The sequence below is a fragment of the Eubalaena glacialis genome, chromosome 6 (genome assembly GCF_028564815.1).
Source record: "Eubalaena glacialis isolate mEubGla1 chromosome 6, mEubGla1.1.hap2.+ XY, whole genome shotgun sequence".
Classification (NCBI taxonomy): domain Eukaryota; kingdom Metazoa; phylum Chordata; class Mammalia; order Artiodactyla; family Balaenidae; genus Eubalaena; species Eubalaena glacialis.
In genome coordinates, this window is record NC_083721.1 from 69,059,639 (window position 1) to 69,080,713 (window position 21,075).

Consider the following 21,075-nt stretch of genomic DNA (forward strand, 5'->3'; position numbering starts at 1 on the left):
CAGCAGCTTCAGGCTCATAAAATCCTTACTGCTAGGCTCTCCTTACTTCCCAGGATTTCTTGGAAAAGTCCCAGAAACCACATTGATTAGACAGCCTGAGATCACAAGTCCATCCCTGAAGCTAGGAGTGGAGTTCTCCCAAACTACTTAGACTGAGAGTAAGAGGGGGGTTGGATCCCCAAAGGGCAATCAGAATGCTCTTACCAAAAGGAGGAGGAAAGAGTAGCAAAGTGGCCCAAATTAAAAGTAGCCACTACACAGACACCTCAGCTGACCCTCGGACAGGTAAATTCGTGTCCTCCTGGTTCACACACGGTCTGGCACAATTCACCCAGGAGAGGAGACAGATAGGAAAATAGGGTCAGAGCTCTGGGGAGGAGCAACATGTGGGCATTGCCCAAAGTGTCCTGTGTGCTTGCTGTAAGTCTCCTTTAAGCCTCAGGAAACCAGGCGGTTGGGTGGGCATTCTGGAATTTAAGCTCTTGCGCATGTCTCTGTCTATCCGGAGATGGACCAACAATTCTTCCCTCTCATTACTAACACCTCCATGGAAACCTATCACTCATACAATCTATACAATCTAATCCAAGTATCTCAGCCTGGAATTCCAGCCCCACCTTCTTTCAGTTCTCTTATAAGCCAATCTGCCTGGCGCCTCCCCACAAGCACTTACTAGTTTTGGGCACAGTACTTTTACCTGAAGAGCTATCAAGTTTTGTCTCCTCTATCATTGTCCACCACGAACTTTTAACTCTTTTTCAAAATTCACTTTCTCCTGGAAGTCTTCTCAGATCATACTCCCCCACACACACTTGGTGACCGTGCTTGCTTCCTCGCTTTTGCCGTTTATGTGTACCCAAGTTAATCTTCCACAGCTCTTCGGTTAACCAGAATAGATTCTTATCAACTAAACTTCTGATTAAATAAGGTCAATCACAATCTTTTTCTTTTGCTGATCTTTTCTCCCCCTAAAATTTATCAATCAAGTCATATGCCTTTAAAGTAACACCAACAGGTAACTTAAGAGCACACAACACCCAATTCCCTCCTGACCTCCACAGAGACCCCAAGCCCTCCTCACACCGTTCCTCAGCTCTCTCTTCCCTCTGATTCCTCTGCAATACTCTGAGTTCATATGAGCAGGAACTATGTCTGTATTGTTCAGCACTGTGTCCAGAACACCTGACACCTGAATATGCGTAGAATAAGTGAATGAATGAATGAATGAATGAGTAGCAATCTAGTTGATTTGACCTGACAACATGACATAGAGTCCTTTGCAGAGAATTATTCTACCCAGTAACCCAGCCTTGAATCAAATGACTCTGGCCAGGGTATTCTAGACTCTGATTAGATGAACCTGGGTCACATGCCTAATAATCAAATTTGAATGGAACATCATGTAAATAAGCAGGTAAGGAACCACCTGCTTCCCTGTCTCAGGACAATTGTGCACAAGGCATGCTTCCTACTTTCCCCCACCTTAAACCAACCACTCACTAGTCAAAAAATAGGCATGCCTGGGAATTCCCTGGTGGTCCACTGGTTAGGACTTGGTTAGGACTTGGCGCTTTCACTGCCGGGACCCAGGTTCAATTCCTGGTTGGGGAACTACGATCCTGCAAGCTGTGCAGCGCGGCCCCCACCAAAAAAAAAAAAAGGCATGCATGATGAAAGAACCATGGTGATAACAGAAGTCAAATGGAATTGATCTGTCCAGGAAGTTTGGGGGAAGGGGATGAATTGAGGTGAGAGCCAGAGGAGATGGAGGGGAGATAAGAAAATATGACTGAGGTTAGAGAAAGCAATTGGTCCTGGACTTCCCTACACTTACCACAGGAAGTGGCCAAGAAGCAATAGGCTCCTTATCTCTGTGAACTGTCCCTCATTATCTATGTGAATGGGGTGCTTCGTGCATTCCATCCCATTTTCCCTCTGTGCTAAAAAGTGATGCCATATGTAAGCTCTGGATATTCTAGTTTCTAGTCTTTGGCTTAATTCAATTGACCTTTAGAGTACATACCAAGAGGTGATTCCCATTTATGCTTATAATGAGCAATAATTTGACTTTAAAACCCTTTAGAGGAAATACCCTAAAAGGCCACAAGATGGAAATATTACCACATAATAGATAATACATGACCATCTAAGTGACGCGTGTTACGCGCATCTGTCCCTCTTTTAGTATGTCTTTCTCGGTATTTGGTTTTCTTTTTGAGCCTGTCAGTCTCTGTCTGTATGTTATATTCTATGTTTAAGTCTTTCTTTTAGCTTTTTTCCTTTCTCTTCCCCTTCATTTATTTTCTCTTTCTCCTTATATTTCTCCCCAAATAAAATAATTTAGAAGTATATTATACAGAATTATAATCTCAAGTATCGACAAAATTGTGTATTTTCTTTTTTAATGGAACTATTAGTTCCTTCTTTTAAAATTCTCAAAAATAAGCACACAAAAAAAAAAAAAAGAGAGTTCCTTGGCGGTCCAGTGGTTAGGACTCTGCACTTTCACTGCTGAGGGCCCAGGTTCAATCCCTGGTTGGGGAACTAAGATCCCACAAGCCGCACAGTGCAGCCAAAAATAAAAAAAAATAAAAATAAATAAAATTCTAAAAGAAGAGTGTTTTCTCTGGGGGAAATATCTAAATTATTTTTTAGCTTATGTTGCTTTTTTGTGGTTCAGTGGTTATCAATTTAAAGATTCCCTATCATTGCTTTTAAGGGTGAAATTGTTCCCATCTCCACCTTCCCTGTTATGCAAGGTATGATGCAGAAAATTAGGTGCTCGAGTGCAAAACATGCAAGTCAACATGCCAAAAGAAATCTTAAAGATGCCTAAAGAGATGACTTAAAGACATGACTTAGTAAACAGATAATTGATTATTAATGGACAAGGTGCAAATTTTGACTAGAAAAATGCAACACTCATGTGATCTTACTTGCATACCTGCTGTGAGGATGAAACACTACGGTAATATGCAGGTTAGGATTTGAAATAAGGAAGAAAGTAAAAGATATCATCTGAATAGGCCTTTAAGGATGAATAAGATGTGTGAAAAGGATCTATTCCTTGAAGGAAATGTCAAATGCAAAGGCAATTACACACAACAACACAGGTAAATCACAAAAACATCATGCTGAGTGAAAAAATCTGGACTGAAAAAAAAGTACAAACAGTATTGTGCAATTTATATGATATTCTATCTCTAATGGTAGAAAGAAAACAAGCAGTGGCCTAGGGCTGCAAATGGGGTGAGGATTGACTTGAAAGGGACATTAGGGAACCTTTTGGGGTGACAGTAGTGGTGGTTACACAGGCAAATACATTTGCCAAGACTCAGAACTACACTCTTAAAATGGGTGCATTTTATCCTATGTAAACTGTACCTCAATAAAACTGATTAAAAATGGAAAACAATGGAAAGCCCCCAGGGAAGGGGGCTTGCACGGGGATCTGAATGCCTTTCAGTTTGGACCACTTTTCCTATTACTGCCTCTTGGGTTGCCACAAGCATTATATATGTCTCTACCATCCCATTTTTAAAATATGTCCATCTTCTCAACCTAAATTTTACGCTGGTCCACCTGTTGTAACTAGAGGTAGACAACCTAGTAGATGGGCTGTATAATCTAAGTATAGAGTGTAATGGTTGAGAGTTTGGACTCTAGAGCCAGACTAACTGGATTTAAATCCCAGTTGCTACCTAACGTAACAGCTTTATGGCCTTGAGTAGTCACTTAATGTGCTTGTGCCTCACTTTCCTCTCCTGAAGAATAGATATCTATCTGAAACTCATGAGGTTTTTATGAGGATGACATTAGTTAATATGCATACTGTGCTTAGGATACTGCCTATACATAATAAACTATTTTTTTAAATAATATTTTGGCCTTTTTTATATAAAAAAAAAGGAAGCCTCATCCCTCATGCAATTAGTCTGAATTACTTTATCATAGCTAATTGAATAATTCTGGTTCTCTCTATATTAAGAGACTTCCAGTACTACATTTTAGGTGTTGGTTGCTCCCTTCATCCTTCATCCGGCATCCTCCTGTCACATTCTTATATGGAACAGTTGTGTTTGGGACTTACCCTTCTCCTCAGGCAACTCCCAGCTGTTACTCCAACATTATTACACTATGGTGATTCCAACTCTCTTTTCCCTCAAGAAAGTGGTGGAGGTTTTATAATCAGTTTATTCCGTGTTTTGAATGGTTACTGAGAACTAAATTATGCCTATAACCAAAAACATGACATGCAAAATATAATATTTAGCTCGAGCTTTCTAAAAAGACCACAAAGGAAATATTTCCTCAGAAAAACCCAAGATGCCTCTTTTTCCTTCGTGAAGAGAAAGTTATTTTATCCTATGAAAACTGTGATTTACTTAAGTGTGATAGGATATATCTATCCTATCACACTTAAGTAAAATCTTCTAGCACATCTTAAAACAAATTCTAGTATTTCCCTGTTTGCTTGTTTGCCTGCTTGTTTGTTTGAATCTAGAAGTTTGATTTTTCTTTTTAAATCAGAAACCAAGAACTTAGGTTACATTTATACCTCAAAAGGAGAAATTGTGTTGGCCCTTAATCCCATAGTATAAATGTAAGTATTCTGCTTTTTAATATATAGGTTTAAATTGCAACCAATTATATAAAAGCCTTAATTTTTATGGTCCTTCTGCCTATTTACTCTTTAACTAATACGGATCTCACGTTGACCTTGTTTTTCTCATCTATCCTCAGACTGGTGAAAACCTCATTCTGGGCACCATTTGACAAACCTAACAGTGTTGATTTAATGTTTACTCTATTAACTAAAACGTTTAACACACATAGTTTGAGTAGCCATTAAAATTCAGGCCCTCTACAAATCATTAGGAATACAGAAAGGAATAAGAAAGCATCTGCTTTAGAGGAGCTCGGTCTAATAAACTGTAGGTATAAATTTTCTAGCCACAAAGATTCCAGGGTGCTTTCTTTTCTGGATAAGATGTTTGCACTACTAACTCTTACCTTCTGCCTGTCTTTATCTCCTGTCCCATTTGTGGCTAGGGTTACCAGGTCTCATTAGTAAACTCTCAGCACCAAGCATCCTAGAGGTCACCTTGGTATCAAGGTCTCTACCTGCAGCTGAACGTCAGCTCCACCAATGAAGTCATATTTGTATATTTTAAATCCCTTTCTATACTTTCTTTTTTGCAACAGCTTTACTGAGATATAATTCATATACTATATACAGTTCACCCATTAAAGTGTACGATTCAATGGTTTTTAGTATATTCACAGAGTTGTGCAGCCATAACCACAATCAATTTTAGAACATTTCACCATATCAAAGCTGTCACTCCCTACCACCTCATTCCCCCAATTCTTTTTTTTAATTTATTTTATTTTTTTAATTGAAGCATAGTTGCTGTACAATATTATTTAAGTTACATGTGTACAATACAGTGATTCACAATTTTTAAAGGTTATATTCCCATTTATAGTTATTATAAAATATTGACTATATTCCCTGTGCTGTACAATATGTCTTTGTAGCTTATTTTATAGCTAATAGTTTGTACCCCTAACTCCCCTACCCCTATAGTGCCACTCCTCCCTTCCTTCTCCCCACTGGTAACCACTAGTTCTCTATTTCTGTGAATCTGTTTCTTTTTGTTATAGTCACTAGTTTGTTATATATTTTAGATTCCACATATAAGTGATATCATACAGTGTTTGTCTTTCTCTGTCTGACATATTTCACTTAGCATAATGCCCTCCAAGTCCATCCAAGTTGCTGCAAATGGCAAAATTTTGTTCTTTTTTATGGCTGCGTAGTAGTCCATTGTGTGTGTATACTATATCTTCTTTATCCATTCATCTGGTTTTTTAATTAATTTTTGCTGGAGTATAGTTGCTTTACAATGTTGTGTTAATTTCTACTGTACAGCAAAGTGAATCAGCTATATGTATACATACATCCCCTCTTTTTTGGATTTCCTTCCCATTTAGGTCACCACAGAGCACCAAGTAGAGTTCCCTGTGCTATACAGTAGGTTCTCATTAGTTACCTATTTTATACATAGTAGTGTATATATGTCAATCCCAATCTCCCAGTTCATCCCATCCCCCCTTTCCCCCTTGGTACCCATATGTTTGTTCTCTACGTCTGTGTCTCTATTTCTGCTTTGAAAATAAGATCATCTATACCATTTGTCTAGATTTCACATACAATGTGTTAATATACGATGTTTGTTTTTCTCTTTCTGACTTACTTCACTCTGTATGACAGTCTCTAGGTCCATCCACATCTCTACAAATGACCCAATTTCATTCCTTTTTATGGCTGAGTAATATTCCATTGTATATATATACCACATCTTCTTTATCCATTCATCTGTCGATGGGCATTTAGGTTGCTTCCATATCCTGGCTATTGTAAATAGTGCTGCAATGAACATTGGGGTGCATGTGTCTTTTTGAATTATGGTTTTTTCTGGGTATATGCCCAATAGTGGGATTGCTGGGTCACATGGTAGTTCTACTTTTAGTTTTTTAAGGAACCTCCATACTGTTCTCCATAGTGGCTGTATTGATTTACATTCCCACCAACAGTGCAGGAGGGTTCCCCTTTCTCCACACCCTCTCCAGCATTTATTGTTTTTAGATTTTTTGATGATGGCCATTCTGACTGGTATGACCCAATTCTTAAATAACTACAAATCTTTCTGTATCTATATATTTGGACATTTCTGGACATTTCGTACAAATGGAATCATAAAGTATGTGGTCTTTTGTGACTGGCTTCTGTCATTTAGCATGTTTTCAAGGCTCATCCATGTTGTAGAATGTATCAGTACTACATTTCTTTTTATGGCTGAATAGTGTCCCATTGTATGACACATTTTGTTTATCCATTCATCCAATTGATGGGCATTTAAGTTGTTTCCACTTTTTGGATATTATGAATGATGCTGCTATGAACATTCATGTACAGTTGTTGTGTGGACTTATGTTTTCATTTTTCTTGGGTATATACATAAGAGTGGAATTGCTGGGTTGAGTGGAAACTCTATGTTTAACTTTTTGAGAAAGTGCCAGACTATTTTCAAAAGTGACTGCACCATTTTACGTCTCCATCAGCAGTGTACGTAAGATTCCAATTTCTCTACATTCTTATCAACACTTGCTATTACCTGATCCTATGCCTTTTGATATGAAATCTAACCTCTTTGCCTTGACTGCTCTTTGCCTCTCAACTTTATTTTCCCTTGTTCTCTAGCACTTACATAAATTTTGAGAAGTTGGTCTCTTCACTGCCTCCATAATATAGATACTTGTTTTCCCATGTTGTGCCCACTGTCTTTAACACCTTTCTTCCCCTTGTCCTTTGCCACTACAAATTCCTACCATGCCTCAAGCCTGTGTTGACCATTTCAGCCCTTTTTAATGTCCATCTCCCCTGAGTTTCTCTGTACTTAGAGTTGATACCCCATAAGTTAGACATTAACTGTATTTTATCTTGCACTGTTGGCTCTATCATCCAATGTCTTATATCTTATCACCCTAATCCATAGGTAAACTCCATGAGAACTTTATTACTATTACATCCTATACTACTGCAGCCCAGTTCAGAACACACAGTGGATAACCTATAAATATTTGTTTGTTGATTGATTCTAACAGTATACAAATCTAACCTTGTATTTACAATGAGTTTTTTAATAGAAAAATTTTAAATGATTTTGATTGGTTCCCTTTTCTTTCAAGGTAGGTTATGGTAGAAATCGCTAGCCTGTGCCAATAGCAATGCAGAAGAATTATAGCCAGTGATGATCTTTGAGTCACTTTTCTGTCCAATCTAATGTGGAAGATATGACCATTTAATTATGAAATGATCTTATTCCAGTTCCCCTTCCAATTCACCCACGGTTGTCTGGAGAGTTTCACTGCAGAGAAGCTGTAGACTGAGAAAAGGAGAGAGGGAGCTTGTTGCCTGGAGAATAAGAACCTAGGAATTGAAACCTAGATAGGAGGAAGAAAATTTATGCTAACTACTCTAGCTTTACTGCTGCATATGCTTTTTAAAGTATTCTTCAAACAAGAATGATGCTTTTTAAAAATATATTTAATGAGGAACTATTACTAACAAATACCTGCCATCAACACTCTCAACAATTTATATTGGAGGCAGGAGGGTGTAGCAAAAAGCACATGTTTGAATCACAGCTGGAGAACTTTCTAGCTTATGACTTTGGCAAGTTTCTTGATCTCTCCATGCCTCAGTTTCCTCATCTATAAAATGAAGATATTAATAGTTCCTATCCATAGATTTGTTATGAGGATTAGATGAAATAGTATGTGCAAAGCATTAGTACAATGTCTGGCACATAGGAAGTGTAAATAAGAGGTAGTCCCCTACCTCTCCACTCTTCTCATCTTTTATACACATCAGGGCAAAGGCAGAGTTAACATGACATGTGGAAAGGATATGATGAGGATAAAACATTTGCATTAACAAGTAGTGGTAGTTACATGGTACCAAAGTATGGAAGGCTTAGGAAGCTACCTAGAGAAGGTTGAAGCATATTTCATCTGAACCATGGTAGGTCCCCAGTAGGAAGTAGGAGGGGCATAGTTATGGAATGGAGAAGGGTGGATTGTTCATGTCAGAAAAGTTCCAGAGTAGGTGGGAAGAATGAGGTTCTCAGTACTACAAGAGGGGTCAGCCTCATAGAGCAGAAGGAACGTGTGTTCCTCTAAGAGAAGGAGATGTATCAGGACAGGGGTGTGTTAGGGTAGAGACAAAAGGATGTGCCCCACCGCATAGGAGGAGATCATCCCAAGAGCAAGGGGACAAAGGGAGGAGGGTTGGAGGTATACGAAAGGAGTATGTCAGTGGCACCACCTCTCTGAGGAATGTTTTAAGGGCTCAGTAAAAATGAAGGGAAAAAAGTAAGATTGATGACCCCTGAGGAAGGCTTGGGAGAACATGGGTGGCATGAATCCTTGGTAGGATTCATTCTCCATCTTTTTTGAGGATGACTCAGCAGCTCTGGTTGCAGAACAGAAGAGCCAGGCAGCAGGGAGTAAGGGGTCCCCTTCCCCCCACAGGCCTGGGACAAAAATCAGGGCAGCCAGCATCTGCCAGGGCAGCAGTGAGAGCACTAAAGGAGTAACCACACACAGCAGTAATCACACAGGCACCCAGGGTGCTGTGCCCGTGCACACATGTGGCCGGCCACAGACTCTATCCCCAAACTCATCCCAGGGCTGTTTATGAGCAAATTCAGGTGGCTCCTTTTCTTCATTTGATTTTCCTTACAATAAATGCTTACTTTAAAATAAAGTCAATACAGATATAAATTGTTTAAAAGCTGTGTCATCTCTGGAGTGGAGTGGAACATGAAAGGTGCCTCCCTTTGTCACACACGTGGATAATAGGTGCTGAGCCCAAAGTTTTCCCAGTGTCAGATCAGATGTTGTTTTTTTAGGTACCTTAAAAGTTATGCTAGGGAATTCCCTGGAGGTCCAGGGGTTAGGACTCTGCACTTCCACTGCAGGGGGCGCAGGTTCGATCCGTGGTTGGGGAAGTAAGATCCCGCGAAGCGCGGCCAAAAAAATAAAAAAGCTATGCTAAAAGGGAGAGGGACCTCTAAATGTACTCATGGGGTACGCCAAACCATAGAACAGAGAGAAGTTCATACTAGAACCGGGAGATTCCTGCAGCCTCTCTGGCCCAGCCCTCTCATCCTGCAGGTGAGGAAACGCACCCAGAGCCAGAGAGTGAGAAAGCCCCATGAGTCGTGAGGTACAGTGGAAGTGAGCAACCCTACTCTCACAGTCTGGACCGTGTGTGTTTCACTCTCTCTTGGTGCCTCAATGACCCCCTGGCCCTGGGCAGGTCCCGCGTGAAAGATAAGCTGCAAAGTGCCCACTGCTCCCTCTTGACCAAAGTCAGGGGCACACAGGAAGCAGAGGCAGGAGCCTAATGATGCTGCAGTGGAGCAGAGCCACTACAAACGCAGGCTTGGCACCACTTGCTAGTTGTGTGACCCTGGACTAGATACTTCTATTTTCTGTGCCTCGGTTTCTCCATCAATAAAGTGGGGGTAATAGTACTATTTGTTGTGAAGATTAGATAAGGAATATAAAGTATTTAGCATTGTGCCTCAAAGGTAATAAAATGACTAGTAAGGTTTAGTAATTATTATCATTACTTTTTTTGTACAAGGGCTTTGTGACCCATAAAACCCTGTAAAAAGTAAAGGATTGGCCATGATTATTACAACAATGATGGCCAAGACTCCACTCACAGCCTTGTTTCTTTCTTCCTTCCACCCTCTCTCTGTGATCTTTGGCAACAAGATACTTCTACAGAAGCAGTAGCATAGGGAAAGATGGTGCAGAGCGTAAGAGTACTTACTCTTTCCAAAGCCCATCTCAGAAGACACCAGGGATGGCTCTGGCTTACAAACCCTGCCCCACTCTTGGACACCACCAGGTGATGGTGTACCTGCAAAAGTCTTGATTTGGCCACTGGCCATGGTGAGATGTATTCCTTTTCCTTTCCTGACTTCAAGAAAGTGTTTCCTACCCCAGTTACAATTTGAGTATCAAATAAAGTTGAGTATCAAATAAAGTTCATGGGTTACCAGGGCTGCCATTAACACATATAAGTACCTTAGTGTGGATTGCAAAAAGGCCTCTCTTCTTCAAGTCATGTTCCTTCCATTTTGTTTGAACAAGATAGTTTACTGTCCTGTGTAGCGCTCAACCTACATAACCATACATGGCAGCCTGTGGCTTATATTCAGAATATTCATCTCTGTTCTTTAGGTCCTGAAGCACCTACGGCACCTAAACTTTACCAACAATATGGGGGAGCAGGTAACTTTCGATGAATGTGGAGACCTGGCAGGGAACTATTCCATCATCAATTGGCACCTCTCCCCAGAGGATGGCTCCATAGTGTTTAAGGAAGTTGGATATTACAATGTCTATGCCAAGAAAGGAGAAAGGCTCTTCATCAATGAGGAGAAAATCCTATGGAGTGGATTCTCAAGGGAGGTATGTGTTGTGCATCAGGATACCAGATGCCTCCACCACAGGCAGAAACTGCGCTGGGCTTTGGGAGGGCCTTGGACTTCACCACTGGACTTCCAGAATCATGAGTCCACTTCCCTCAACTCACTAACTGCATTGCCAGGGCTCCCTGTGAAATCCATGAGTGTTTAGTGTACAGAAGAGAATCTTCAGAACCTGAGCCCCATACTTATTATATTGAAACAATTTTATTCTTTACAAATCTGACTCCTTGGCTAATAATAGTTTCCTTGGCTAAAACTTTCCCCAACCATAGCAAAACATCACTCAAGGCAGGGCATGGACAATTCACAAAGAGGTAGTTCCCTGTCATCCAGATAGCTCAGGACTGACGTATAAGTCAAAAGGACAATTTATTCTCCTGCTATGGGAGACCTGTAACAAATAGGAGGATGCTTGTGACCATGATCAGGACCCTTTTCCATGAGTATCACTGCATCTAGAAGCTTGATTAATAACCAGAAGCACATTACCCAATGAATATGCACTTAAGGAAAAGACACATGATATGCTGAAATAATAACCATTCTATGATGGTTGTGTCCTAGAATATAGTAGGCTGCTGAGGACCCAGATCCTCTGTAGGAACAGACCCTGGACCGGGCATCCCCTTTAACTCTCCCAGGAAGCCTGGATGAGACCCACTACATTTCTCTTTGCATTTGCCTTTTTATTATCACCTTTGAGTGTCTTGAACCACTTTTTATAACATGACCAAAAATTCAACTTCATCTTTTTACCAAATGCTTCTTAGGTTGATGGGTTTCTGATGAAATACTACAATTTCACTGTTTCCCAATATATAGGATAAGTTACCCATGAGAAGGTCTCCTATAGATAGCAAATATCGTCCACAGTGTGCAAGTCTTTTTTAGCTTCTACCTCAGACGGTGGATTCTCAATTATAAACATGCCATAACCTTTTCCAGACAGAGCTTTTGGGGTTCCAGAGGTTATATCCCTCTGCCCACTAATTATACTCTTGTCTAAATTATCACAAGTTTCAACTGACTGAAGTCTAAATTGATCAGCTATATTATCAAGTCTTCCCTGCTGTTGACTCATCCAGGTTATATTTTACCTCCATTGATGCACATTATTGATTGTCTCTAATTGGTGTAGATTGAACCATTTTTATTTTGTTATTTTGAGGTTTTTGCCACTCACAGCCTAACAGAAGCCAAGAGGGAAAGCTACTAAACTCATTTTATGAGGCTGATATAATCTTAACACCAGAAACAGACAATAACAGTATAAGAAAAGACAATTATAGGCCAATTTATAAACATAGATGTGCTCACATCCTAAATAAAATATCAACAGACTTGGACCACCAATGTATAAAATATATATCGTGATCCAGTAGAGTTTGCAGTGAATTTACAGGAACATAATGATAGCCAAACATTACAACGTTGTAATGTTTGTAGATGTAGTTTATCCTTTCCTTTCCTTTCCTTTCCTTCGAACCAGGGTCCTGAGAGTCTTAGCAATCATCAGGTCTGATACAGCCATTTCTATTCCTCTTTCATTAGAAAATAGTGCCAATCATCTTCTGTTCAAGTGTTTTGAAATTCCTTGTTAAGCCAGTTATTTCTTTTTTGCTGGAAGCAATGATAATTATTTTGTTGCTTTCCATGTGTTTAACTTTGTAAGATGTCTCCAGTTCAAGCAGTCGTGGGGGCAGGGACAGTCTTATTATAGAGATATTTTGGAAATAGTATGAGCCCTACCACATATCAAGCATTATTCAAGGCTTTGTAACTGGGGCTACAAAAATGAGGAAGACTTACTCCCCACCTTCAAGAAACATATGCTTTTGCAAAGTATACTTCATTCTTATGATACATCTATTATCTCTGATACACATAGACTGTTAGGTAGTAAATACCCAATAAGTTTCTAGAGTAAGTACTCAGTTACCTGGCATGATCAGAGAATGAGATAGAAGCAGGACTTCTGAAATGGTGAAGCAATGGTAAATTGGGCAAAACTGTCAAAAACAACCATTTAAGAACCTAGAAATCAACCAATAGCATACATCAAAAGGTGAAGGTTTTTTTTTAAGAAAAACTAATGAAACTCAGGTAAGAACAGCGGCACTCTGGGCATTTTAGCGTGGGGCTGCTCTCCAATTGTTTCTAATGTGGACAATCATATCATCTGCAGTTTTATTTAAAATAACAGTTTTATTTAGCCTTTTCCAATATGTTTGCCCTTATTTTTCTTGTTTTTTTCCACCAGCTAGGAACTCCAGTGCAATATATAATAATAGTGGTGATACTGAGCACCCTTGTTTTAAAGTAAATGCTTTTAATATTGTGTATTAGAATAGAATGATTTTTAAGAATTTTGGGGGTTTTTTTCAAAGTAAAGGTATTTCTTCCTACTCTCTTTCATTGTTTTTATCACTAGTTTGTGTTAAATTTCATCAAATACTTTTCATCCATTGATGATCATATTTTTCTGTGTTAATTTATTATTGCAGTGAATGACACAGATTTTCTAATATTAAACTTGTTTACATTCCTGGCATAAACTCAGCATGATCATGGTATATTTTCTTTTTCATATCCTTTGAGTTTTAGTTTTTTTCATCTATTTTCGAGTAGTAGAAAGTAGTTGTACTCTTTCCAGATCCTTTCAGATTCCTTACACTTTGCATGTATCTCCAGGACTTCTGTACAATTTTACTTCCAATAACCAGAACTTGATGCTCTTTTTCAGAAGACTGGCTGCAGGCTAATGGAACCCATTTTCCTCACAGGCTCAGAGAGGCAAAGGAGAACCTCAGAAGAGCCTAGGAATTTACATTTCCCTTAACCTGTGAGTGGTGTGGAAGTGTGAAAGCCCTAGCCCTTTTCTTCAGATCAGGACAGCTCTGGGGTATAACCTACAGTCCAGAGCTCCCCTGGGGGATCAGGCAGAAGACTTTGCTCGGGATCACACCCTTGCTTGTTCTCCTCCCTTCTATGTCCTACTTCCTCTAGTCTCTTCCTGGTTCCCTTGGGAGAACTTTCTTTATAAATCACTTGGACACAAATCCTCAACTCAGCTCTGCTTCTGAAGACAACTTAATAAGTGAGATGGGCCTGTAATTTTTTTTTTTCTTTTTCATGCTGTCCTTGTCTTGTTTTGGAATCAGGGTTATTATACTGGCCTTACACGACTGAGTTGGAGGGTACTCCTTTTTAAAAAAAAAAAAAAAATTATTTTCCTGATCTCTGATAGAGTTTGTACAAAATTAGGTTGCTCTATTCCTTGAGAGTTTAGTACTACTTGCCTGTGGTGAACACAGGACGATGGTCATCTCAGGTATGACTATGTGGTGAGGAGGAAGTAAGTGGAAAGGGGAGTGTATAGTTAGATGTAGGTTACTGCCCTAGTCCTAGTTTTTGTCTTGGATGGTAGTCATTAAAAATGACTCACCAAAGTGGTTCAAACATGAACAAGTAATGATGGAAAGAAACAAGGATTATGATTAATCAAGTTCTGTGCACCTGAAGTCCACTACGGAAATAAATAAATAAAATAAAATCTATGTTATCTGAAGTTAATGTAGCTACTGAAGCTTTCTTTTGGTTAGTAATTACCTGATATGTTTTTCTGATCCATTTACTTCCGACTCCTCCATGCCTGTCTTGCCTGCCTCACTGAGCTGTTGCAAGGATCTCAGAAATCACCCTATAAAGCCTAAAAGAAAATTGCAGGAATTGCAATTCACTACAAAGTTCAAAGTCTCATTTTCAAATAAATTTCCCTTCGTCTCAGCATCTCCCCTTGTGACTCTCCCTCTGTGTGTAGGTCCATGTCCCTGTGTCTTTTAGTTTGTTTCAAACTTTTACTTCTATGGAAAGTAAACAGATGTCTCATTACGGGACTTGGAGACGATGGAAGGGAAGACTGTTTAAGGAGGATTTTGTCACTGTGTAGACCCCCAACAATTAATCTTTCTAGAATCCCACTGAGGTGTGTGTGTGCGTGTGTGTGTGCGCGTGTGTGTGCGCGCACGCCTGCACTTGCCCATAGGCATCCCTCCCTTTCATAGGTAACAGGAACAAAGACCTCTGGATCTTCCTATGCCTGGATTGGGCCTGAGTCTGCCGCACTGGTCCTAGTGCCCAGCCCCTCCATCTTACACGTATCAGTGGAGCTGGAAGACTGATCCTGCGGCTGCAGCCCCTCACTGTTGTGATCTCTGTCCTCCAGGTGCCTTTCTCCAACTGCAGCCGAGACTGCCTGGCAGGGACCAGGAAAGGAATCATTGAGGGGGAACCCACCTGCTGCTTTGAGTGCGTGGAGTGTCCCGATGGGGAGTATAGTGATGAGACAGGTAAAGGAGCAGCCCCTCGTGGACACCATGCAGAGCTCAGTTCACTCTGGGGCCCTGGGATCAGCGAAGTCCCTGGAAGGGCTGGGCTGAGATGGTGCTTAGCACGGTTTCTCATTTAACAAGGTGTGTCTGAGCATCACGCTGGGCTGGGCACTGAGGGGGTAAGAAGAGGAATGTTAGTCTCTGTAATACCATAAAAGCTTACAAACACACCTGTTACACATCTTTCTCTTACTTCGATACTGCTCTCCAATATTGTTTTCTTTTTCTTATAGCTCAATGATCCTGAATAGACAAAGTTCTGTCTGTTCCAGTCTCCAGAGTTAATAGGCCATGATAGATTGCCTGCTGAGTGACTGGCACTGTACTTACTGTCTTACTTATGTTTTTCCTGTGCCTCAGTTTCTTCATCTATAAAGTAGGAATAATAATAAACCTATCTTATAGAGTTTGGGGGATTAATTGAGTTAGTATTGGTAAAGCACATGGTAAATTATGGATAAATATTTGTTAAATAAAAACCTTGATTAGCATATTGGAAGCACTCTATAAATATGAACTATTATTATTTTATCATTGTTTTTAACTCATTTCATCCTCACCACAATAATGGGGTTATTATTGCCTCCATTTCACAGATGATGAAACTGAGGCTCAGAATGTTTAAGTAGCCTGATGAAAGTCACACAGCTAATAAATGGCAGGGCCAGGATTCCCATCCAGATCTCTGACTGCAAAGCCCATGCTCCTTTCACTCCCCAAAACTGCACACTGCGTGAGACATAGCAGAGACTTAATAAACATTTGTTGGTCAAATGAGTCTGTAGACTCCCTCACTAGAAAGCCGTGGATGAGGAAGGCACAGGTCACATGCGTGGAATACTTTGCCTTGATCTAAGAAGTCTGCTCTGGCATGTCTACAAAGCCCATCCTTATGTCCAAAATGAGTCAGGCTGAGCGTGAAGCACTGTAAAATTTGGTGGACAGTGCCAGACCCTTAGCGTGCAGGGCAGCCACCTACCCAGCAAGACTAATCATTCTCTGCTACAAACCATCAGCAAGGAGTGTTAAAGGAAACAAGTAGCCCCCTTATGTACAAAGGAAAAAAATAATAGAACCATCAAAGACACATGATATTAAGTATATTATTAAGCATAAGTCAGGGTTCAATACATTATTTGATAACGTAAAAATCACAATTATTTCATCAATAAAGGAAATTTAAAGTGCCCTCACCACCACATTCACACTCACAAATTTCAGTCTTCGCCACATAGTACTAACCCTTTACTGGGACGTTTTACAGACGCGAGTGCCTGTGACAAGTGCCCTGATGACTTCTGGTCCAATGAGAACCACACTTCCTGCATTGCCAAGGAGATTGAGTTTCTGTCTTGGACTGAGCCCTTTGGGATCGCACTCACCCTCTTTGCTGTGCTGGGCATTTTCCTCACTGCCTTCGTGCTGGGCGTCTTCATCAAGTTCCGCAACACGCCCATTGTCAAGGCCACCAACCGAGAGCTCTCCTACCTCCTCCTCTTCTCCCTGCTCTGCTGTTTCTCCAGCTCCCTGTTCTTCATAGGGGAGCCCCAGGACTGGACCTGTCGCCTGCGCCAGCCGGCCTTTGGTATCAGCTTCGTGCTCTGCATCTCGTGCATCCTGGTGAAAACCAACCGCGTCCTCCTGGTGTTTGAGGCCAAGATTCCCACCAGCTTCCACCGCAAGTGGTGGGGGCTCAACCTGCAGTTCCTGTTGGTCTTCCTCTGCACCTTCATGCAGATCGTCATCTGTGCCATCTGGCTCAACACCGCGCCCCCCTCGAGCTACCGCAACCACGAGCTGGAGGATGAGATCATCTTCATCACCTGCCACGAGGGCTCGCTCATGGCACTGGGCTTCCTGATCGGCTACACCTGCCTGCTGGCTGCCATCTGCTTCTTCTTCGCCTTCAAGTCCCGGAAGCTGCCGGAGAACTTCAACGAAGCCAAGTTCATCACCTTCAGCATGCTCATCTTCTTCATCGTCTGGATCTCGTTCATTCCCGCCTACGCCAGCACCTACGGCAAGTTTGTCTCTGCCGTGGAGGTGATCGCTATCCTGGCGGCCAGCTTTGGCTTGCTGGCCTGCATCTTCTTCAACAAGGTCTACATCATCCTCTTCAAGCCGTCCCGTAACACCATCGAGGAGGTGCGCTGCAGCACCGCGGCTCACGCCTTCAAGGTGGCGGCCCGCGCCACGCTGCGCCGCAGCAATGTCTCCCGCCAGCGGTCCAGCAGCCTTGGGGGCTCCACGGGATCCACCCCCTCCTCCTCCATCAGCAGCAAGAGCAACAGCGAGGACCCCTTCCCGCAGCCCGAGAGGCAGAAGCAGCAGCAGCCGCTGGCCCTGACCCAGTGCGCGCAGCAGCCGCAGCCGCGGCCGCCCTCGACCCCGCAGCCGCAGCAGCAATCGCAGCAGCAACCCAGATGCAAGCAGAAGGTCATTTTCGGCAGTGGCACAGTCACCTTCTCGCTGAGCTTTGACGAGCCGCAGAAGAGCGCCATGGCTCACAGGAATTCCACGCACCAGAACTCCCTGGAGGCCCAGAAGAACAACGACGCCCTGACCAGGCACCAGGCGTTACTCCCGCTGCAGTGCGGGGAGACAGACTCGGAACTGACCGCCCAGGAGACAGACCTGCAGGGGCCTGTGGGTGGGGACCACCAGCCAGAGATGGAGGACCCGGAAGAGATGTCCCCAGCACTTGTAGTGTCTAATTCACGGAGCTTTGTCATCAGCGGTGGAGGCAGCACTGTCACAGAAAACATGCTGCGTTCCTAAAACGGAAGGAGAAGGCCAGTCCAGGCGGAATTCCAGAGAGGTTTCCTGGGATCACGGTCTCCGACAGGGATGAGGAATCGCCCCAGACTCCTTTCCTCCAGGAAGGAGGAATAAGACACCCCAAATGCCTGGAACTTAGTTGCACTGCCACAAACGACAGTGAATTTACTAATGTTCCCTTTAAAATTAGAAAGAGGAGAGCTGTGTGCTTCTGTGGTTGGATTTGTCAGAGCGCTGAGATCCCCATAGTCAGGTTCGCTGTTCATGTCCCTGCCTCTGTTCTCCTCCTCTGTTCTATCCTGCTCAACAGCCCAGAGATGAAACCAAGGCTTTAAATTACCCACCTACTCCCCCTGTTTTTTGGGTTTTGGTTTTTGGTTTTAATATTGAAACGTCTGTCCTGAACTTTGCAGACAGCCTGGTCCAGAGACAAAACTGTGCAGAGTGACAGAACATCAGATTGACCACCACTAGAGTTGAGTCTGAAAGACAGAATGTCACCAGCACTGCCCAACACCTTGACGATGGAAAGAACTTGAAATGTCCAAAACTGTAAGGTGAATGTGTCCCCTCCTATTTATGAAAACCATAAAATATTTAGACTCTTACTTGCTGCTGCTATCATGTGACATCGAGAAGGTTAGCATCCCTCCTGTACCAGGACATCTGGTTTTGTCCAGAATGGGTTAGTGATGTCATGTTTAGATTCCATGATCACAAGAATCACCTCAGATTGTTGGGAAGGGACTGCATGAATCCAATGAGCTGTAGCTGTAATTAATATTGCCATATGTAGCTTTATCCTTAAGAAAATCCTTCTGTTGTAATAGTCCGTGGACAATATAAACTGGGAAAAAATGCCCCAGTCTGGTTTATATAAGGCAGTATTATTGAGCTCCATTTTCCTTGCCCATCCCACCACCCGCACCCCCATGAGCTAAGCCCTATGTGAGTCCTTTCAGGGCCCCAGGGATCCAGAAGCTCCCTGCTTCCCTGCCCCAAAGGCTTCCTAAAGCCAAATCCATGCCTTCCCCCGTGAAGAATAAGCTCCCAGGTCACTGGCCTCCTACCAGTTGCTGGGGTAAGAAAATATGATTCTGAGAGAGCTCTCATGGGGTATTACCCTGGCACTCTACCCCCCAAATGCTGCACCTACGTTCCCTCCAGCAGTGGGAGTCTGCCCATGGGTAGTTACAGGATTGAATGTTGAACGGCATGCTGCTGAACAGTCAGGCTCCGGAGCTAGAGAGACCTGGGTTCAAGCACTGGATTGGTCACTGACAAGTTGCGTGACCATAGGCAGGGAACCTTGACCTCACTCGGCCCCAGCTTCTTTGTGTCTAAAATGGGGGTAATAATCATTCTTTTCCCTCAGAGCTCTTATGTGGATTAAATGAGATAAATGTATGTAAAGTACTTTAGCATGGTGCCTAGCCCATAATAAGCAGTCAATAAATATTAGTTAATATTATTCCTGTTATTGTAATTTTTTTCACGTGTTTAAAATACAAAACAACACATTTATTTACCATTCAGATTTTAACAACAAGCTCACTGAGCCCAATAACTTCCTCCATACTAAGCCCTAGAACTCTAGGGCCCAGTTCAAGTGGTCCTGAGCAACACTGCTCATGGTGAAGCCAGAAGGTCACTCCCCCAAGCGCCCCATGCTACCTCCACCTCTGTGGTGCCAGACCCAGATCTCTAGCACCAAGGGGAGACCATTCCATTCCGGCATTAGTTTCCCAGGTCACTCTAAATGCTGCCCTTAAGCCAAGGTCAGGTAGAGCAATCAAATCTGTGTGAGGCCACGAAGTGTACAGGTCCTGATGACTTCTTCCTCTGACCATTTTTCTCCAAAGGGCCACCTTTCCACGATTTTTAAAGTGACTTGTGGAAATGATGGTTGTCAGTCTGGATGAAAAGGCATTAGAGGGCGCCATGTGGGAGCACCGCTGTGAGACACGGAGAAGGTGTCACACAGGAAGACCTGGTGAGGCACCTTCTCCCTCAAGCCAGGCCCAGCCTGCCGCTCCCACCCTGGTTACGCCTGAGCAAGGCCCAGAGCTGAGTGAAGATTTATATTTAACATTTTACTTGGACTTTTTAAGAAATGGCTGAAAATTTGATGGCTGGGTTTTTGTTTTATTGGTCAAAACAACTATGTGGAAACAGCTACTTTGCTCTGCAGAGTGCCGCACACTCAAGCTCACACTTCCCAGCTTTGACAAACAGCTAACCCTCGTGGCTGAGCTGGAGGAAGAGGCTCGTCGGGGGAAACACACACCATTTACAATGAGCTTCACTTCACCAAGTGCTTGCAGATGAAGTCATCTCTCCCCACGTCCTTGTCAGAAAGGGAGACGGCATCACTGTCCTCAGTCACACGTAGCAGGCACAACTCTCAGCGCACAACCAGGGTGTCAAATATGAACCTTCATTATTTTTCTGTAACAACCTAGTTTCTTTCTCAAATTCCCATTCAGCCTAATGACAGAAGCTTCATCTTAGTCAAACTGGGTTTTTCTCAGTAACTTCAGAGCTTTCTGAACCAATTTAGATTTCTGGGGATCTGTTCAGAGGTTTCCTCCTTCCCGCTTACAGGAAGGTTTTTGTAGCGTAAGGAGGCGGTGTTCCCCAAACATCTGCAGCTCCTGTTGACATCTCTGAGAACATTCTTATCTGACCCTCAGTAATTGTTATGCCTCCACACTGGCATCCTCTGAGGCATCGCATCCCCATGTATCCCGAGTCGTGGGAGCCACAGTGATTTTCACTGCTGCATCACTTTGTCCCAACTACGAGGCCCCTCCCGGGCCTGCCAGATCTCT

General features: G+C 42.4%; 1 protein-coding gene across 5 annotated transcripts in view; it reads left to right on the forward strand.

Moving 5' to 3' along the window:
- Window positions 1–19,715, forward strand: part of CASR (calcium sensing receptor) — a 77,290-nt gene extending 57,575 nt beyond the window's left edge. For all 5 annotated transcript variants that reach the window (XM_061194240.1, XM_061194238.1, XM_061194237.1 and 2 more), the window contains 3 exons: window positions 10,825–11,055; window positions 15,301–15,424; window positions 16,731–19,715. In XM_061194240.1, the coding sequence (XP_061050223.1) occupies window positions 10,825–11,055; window positions 15,301–15,424; window positions 16,731–18,244 (1,869 nt within the window). In that variant the 3' untranslated portion in view covers window positions 18,245–19,715. The remainder of the gene's footprint in view (window positions 1–10,824; window positions 11,056–15,300; window positions 15,425–16,730) is intronic.
- Window positions 19,716–21,075: the final 1,360 nt, after the last annotated feature.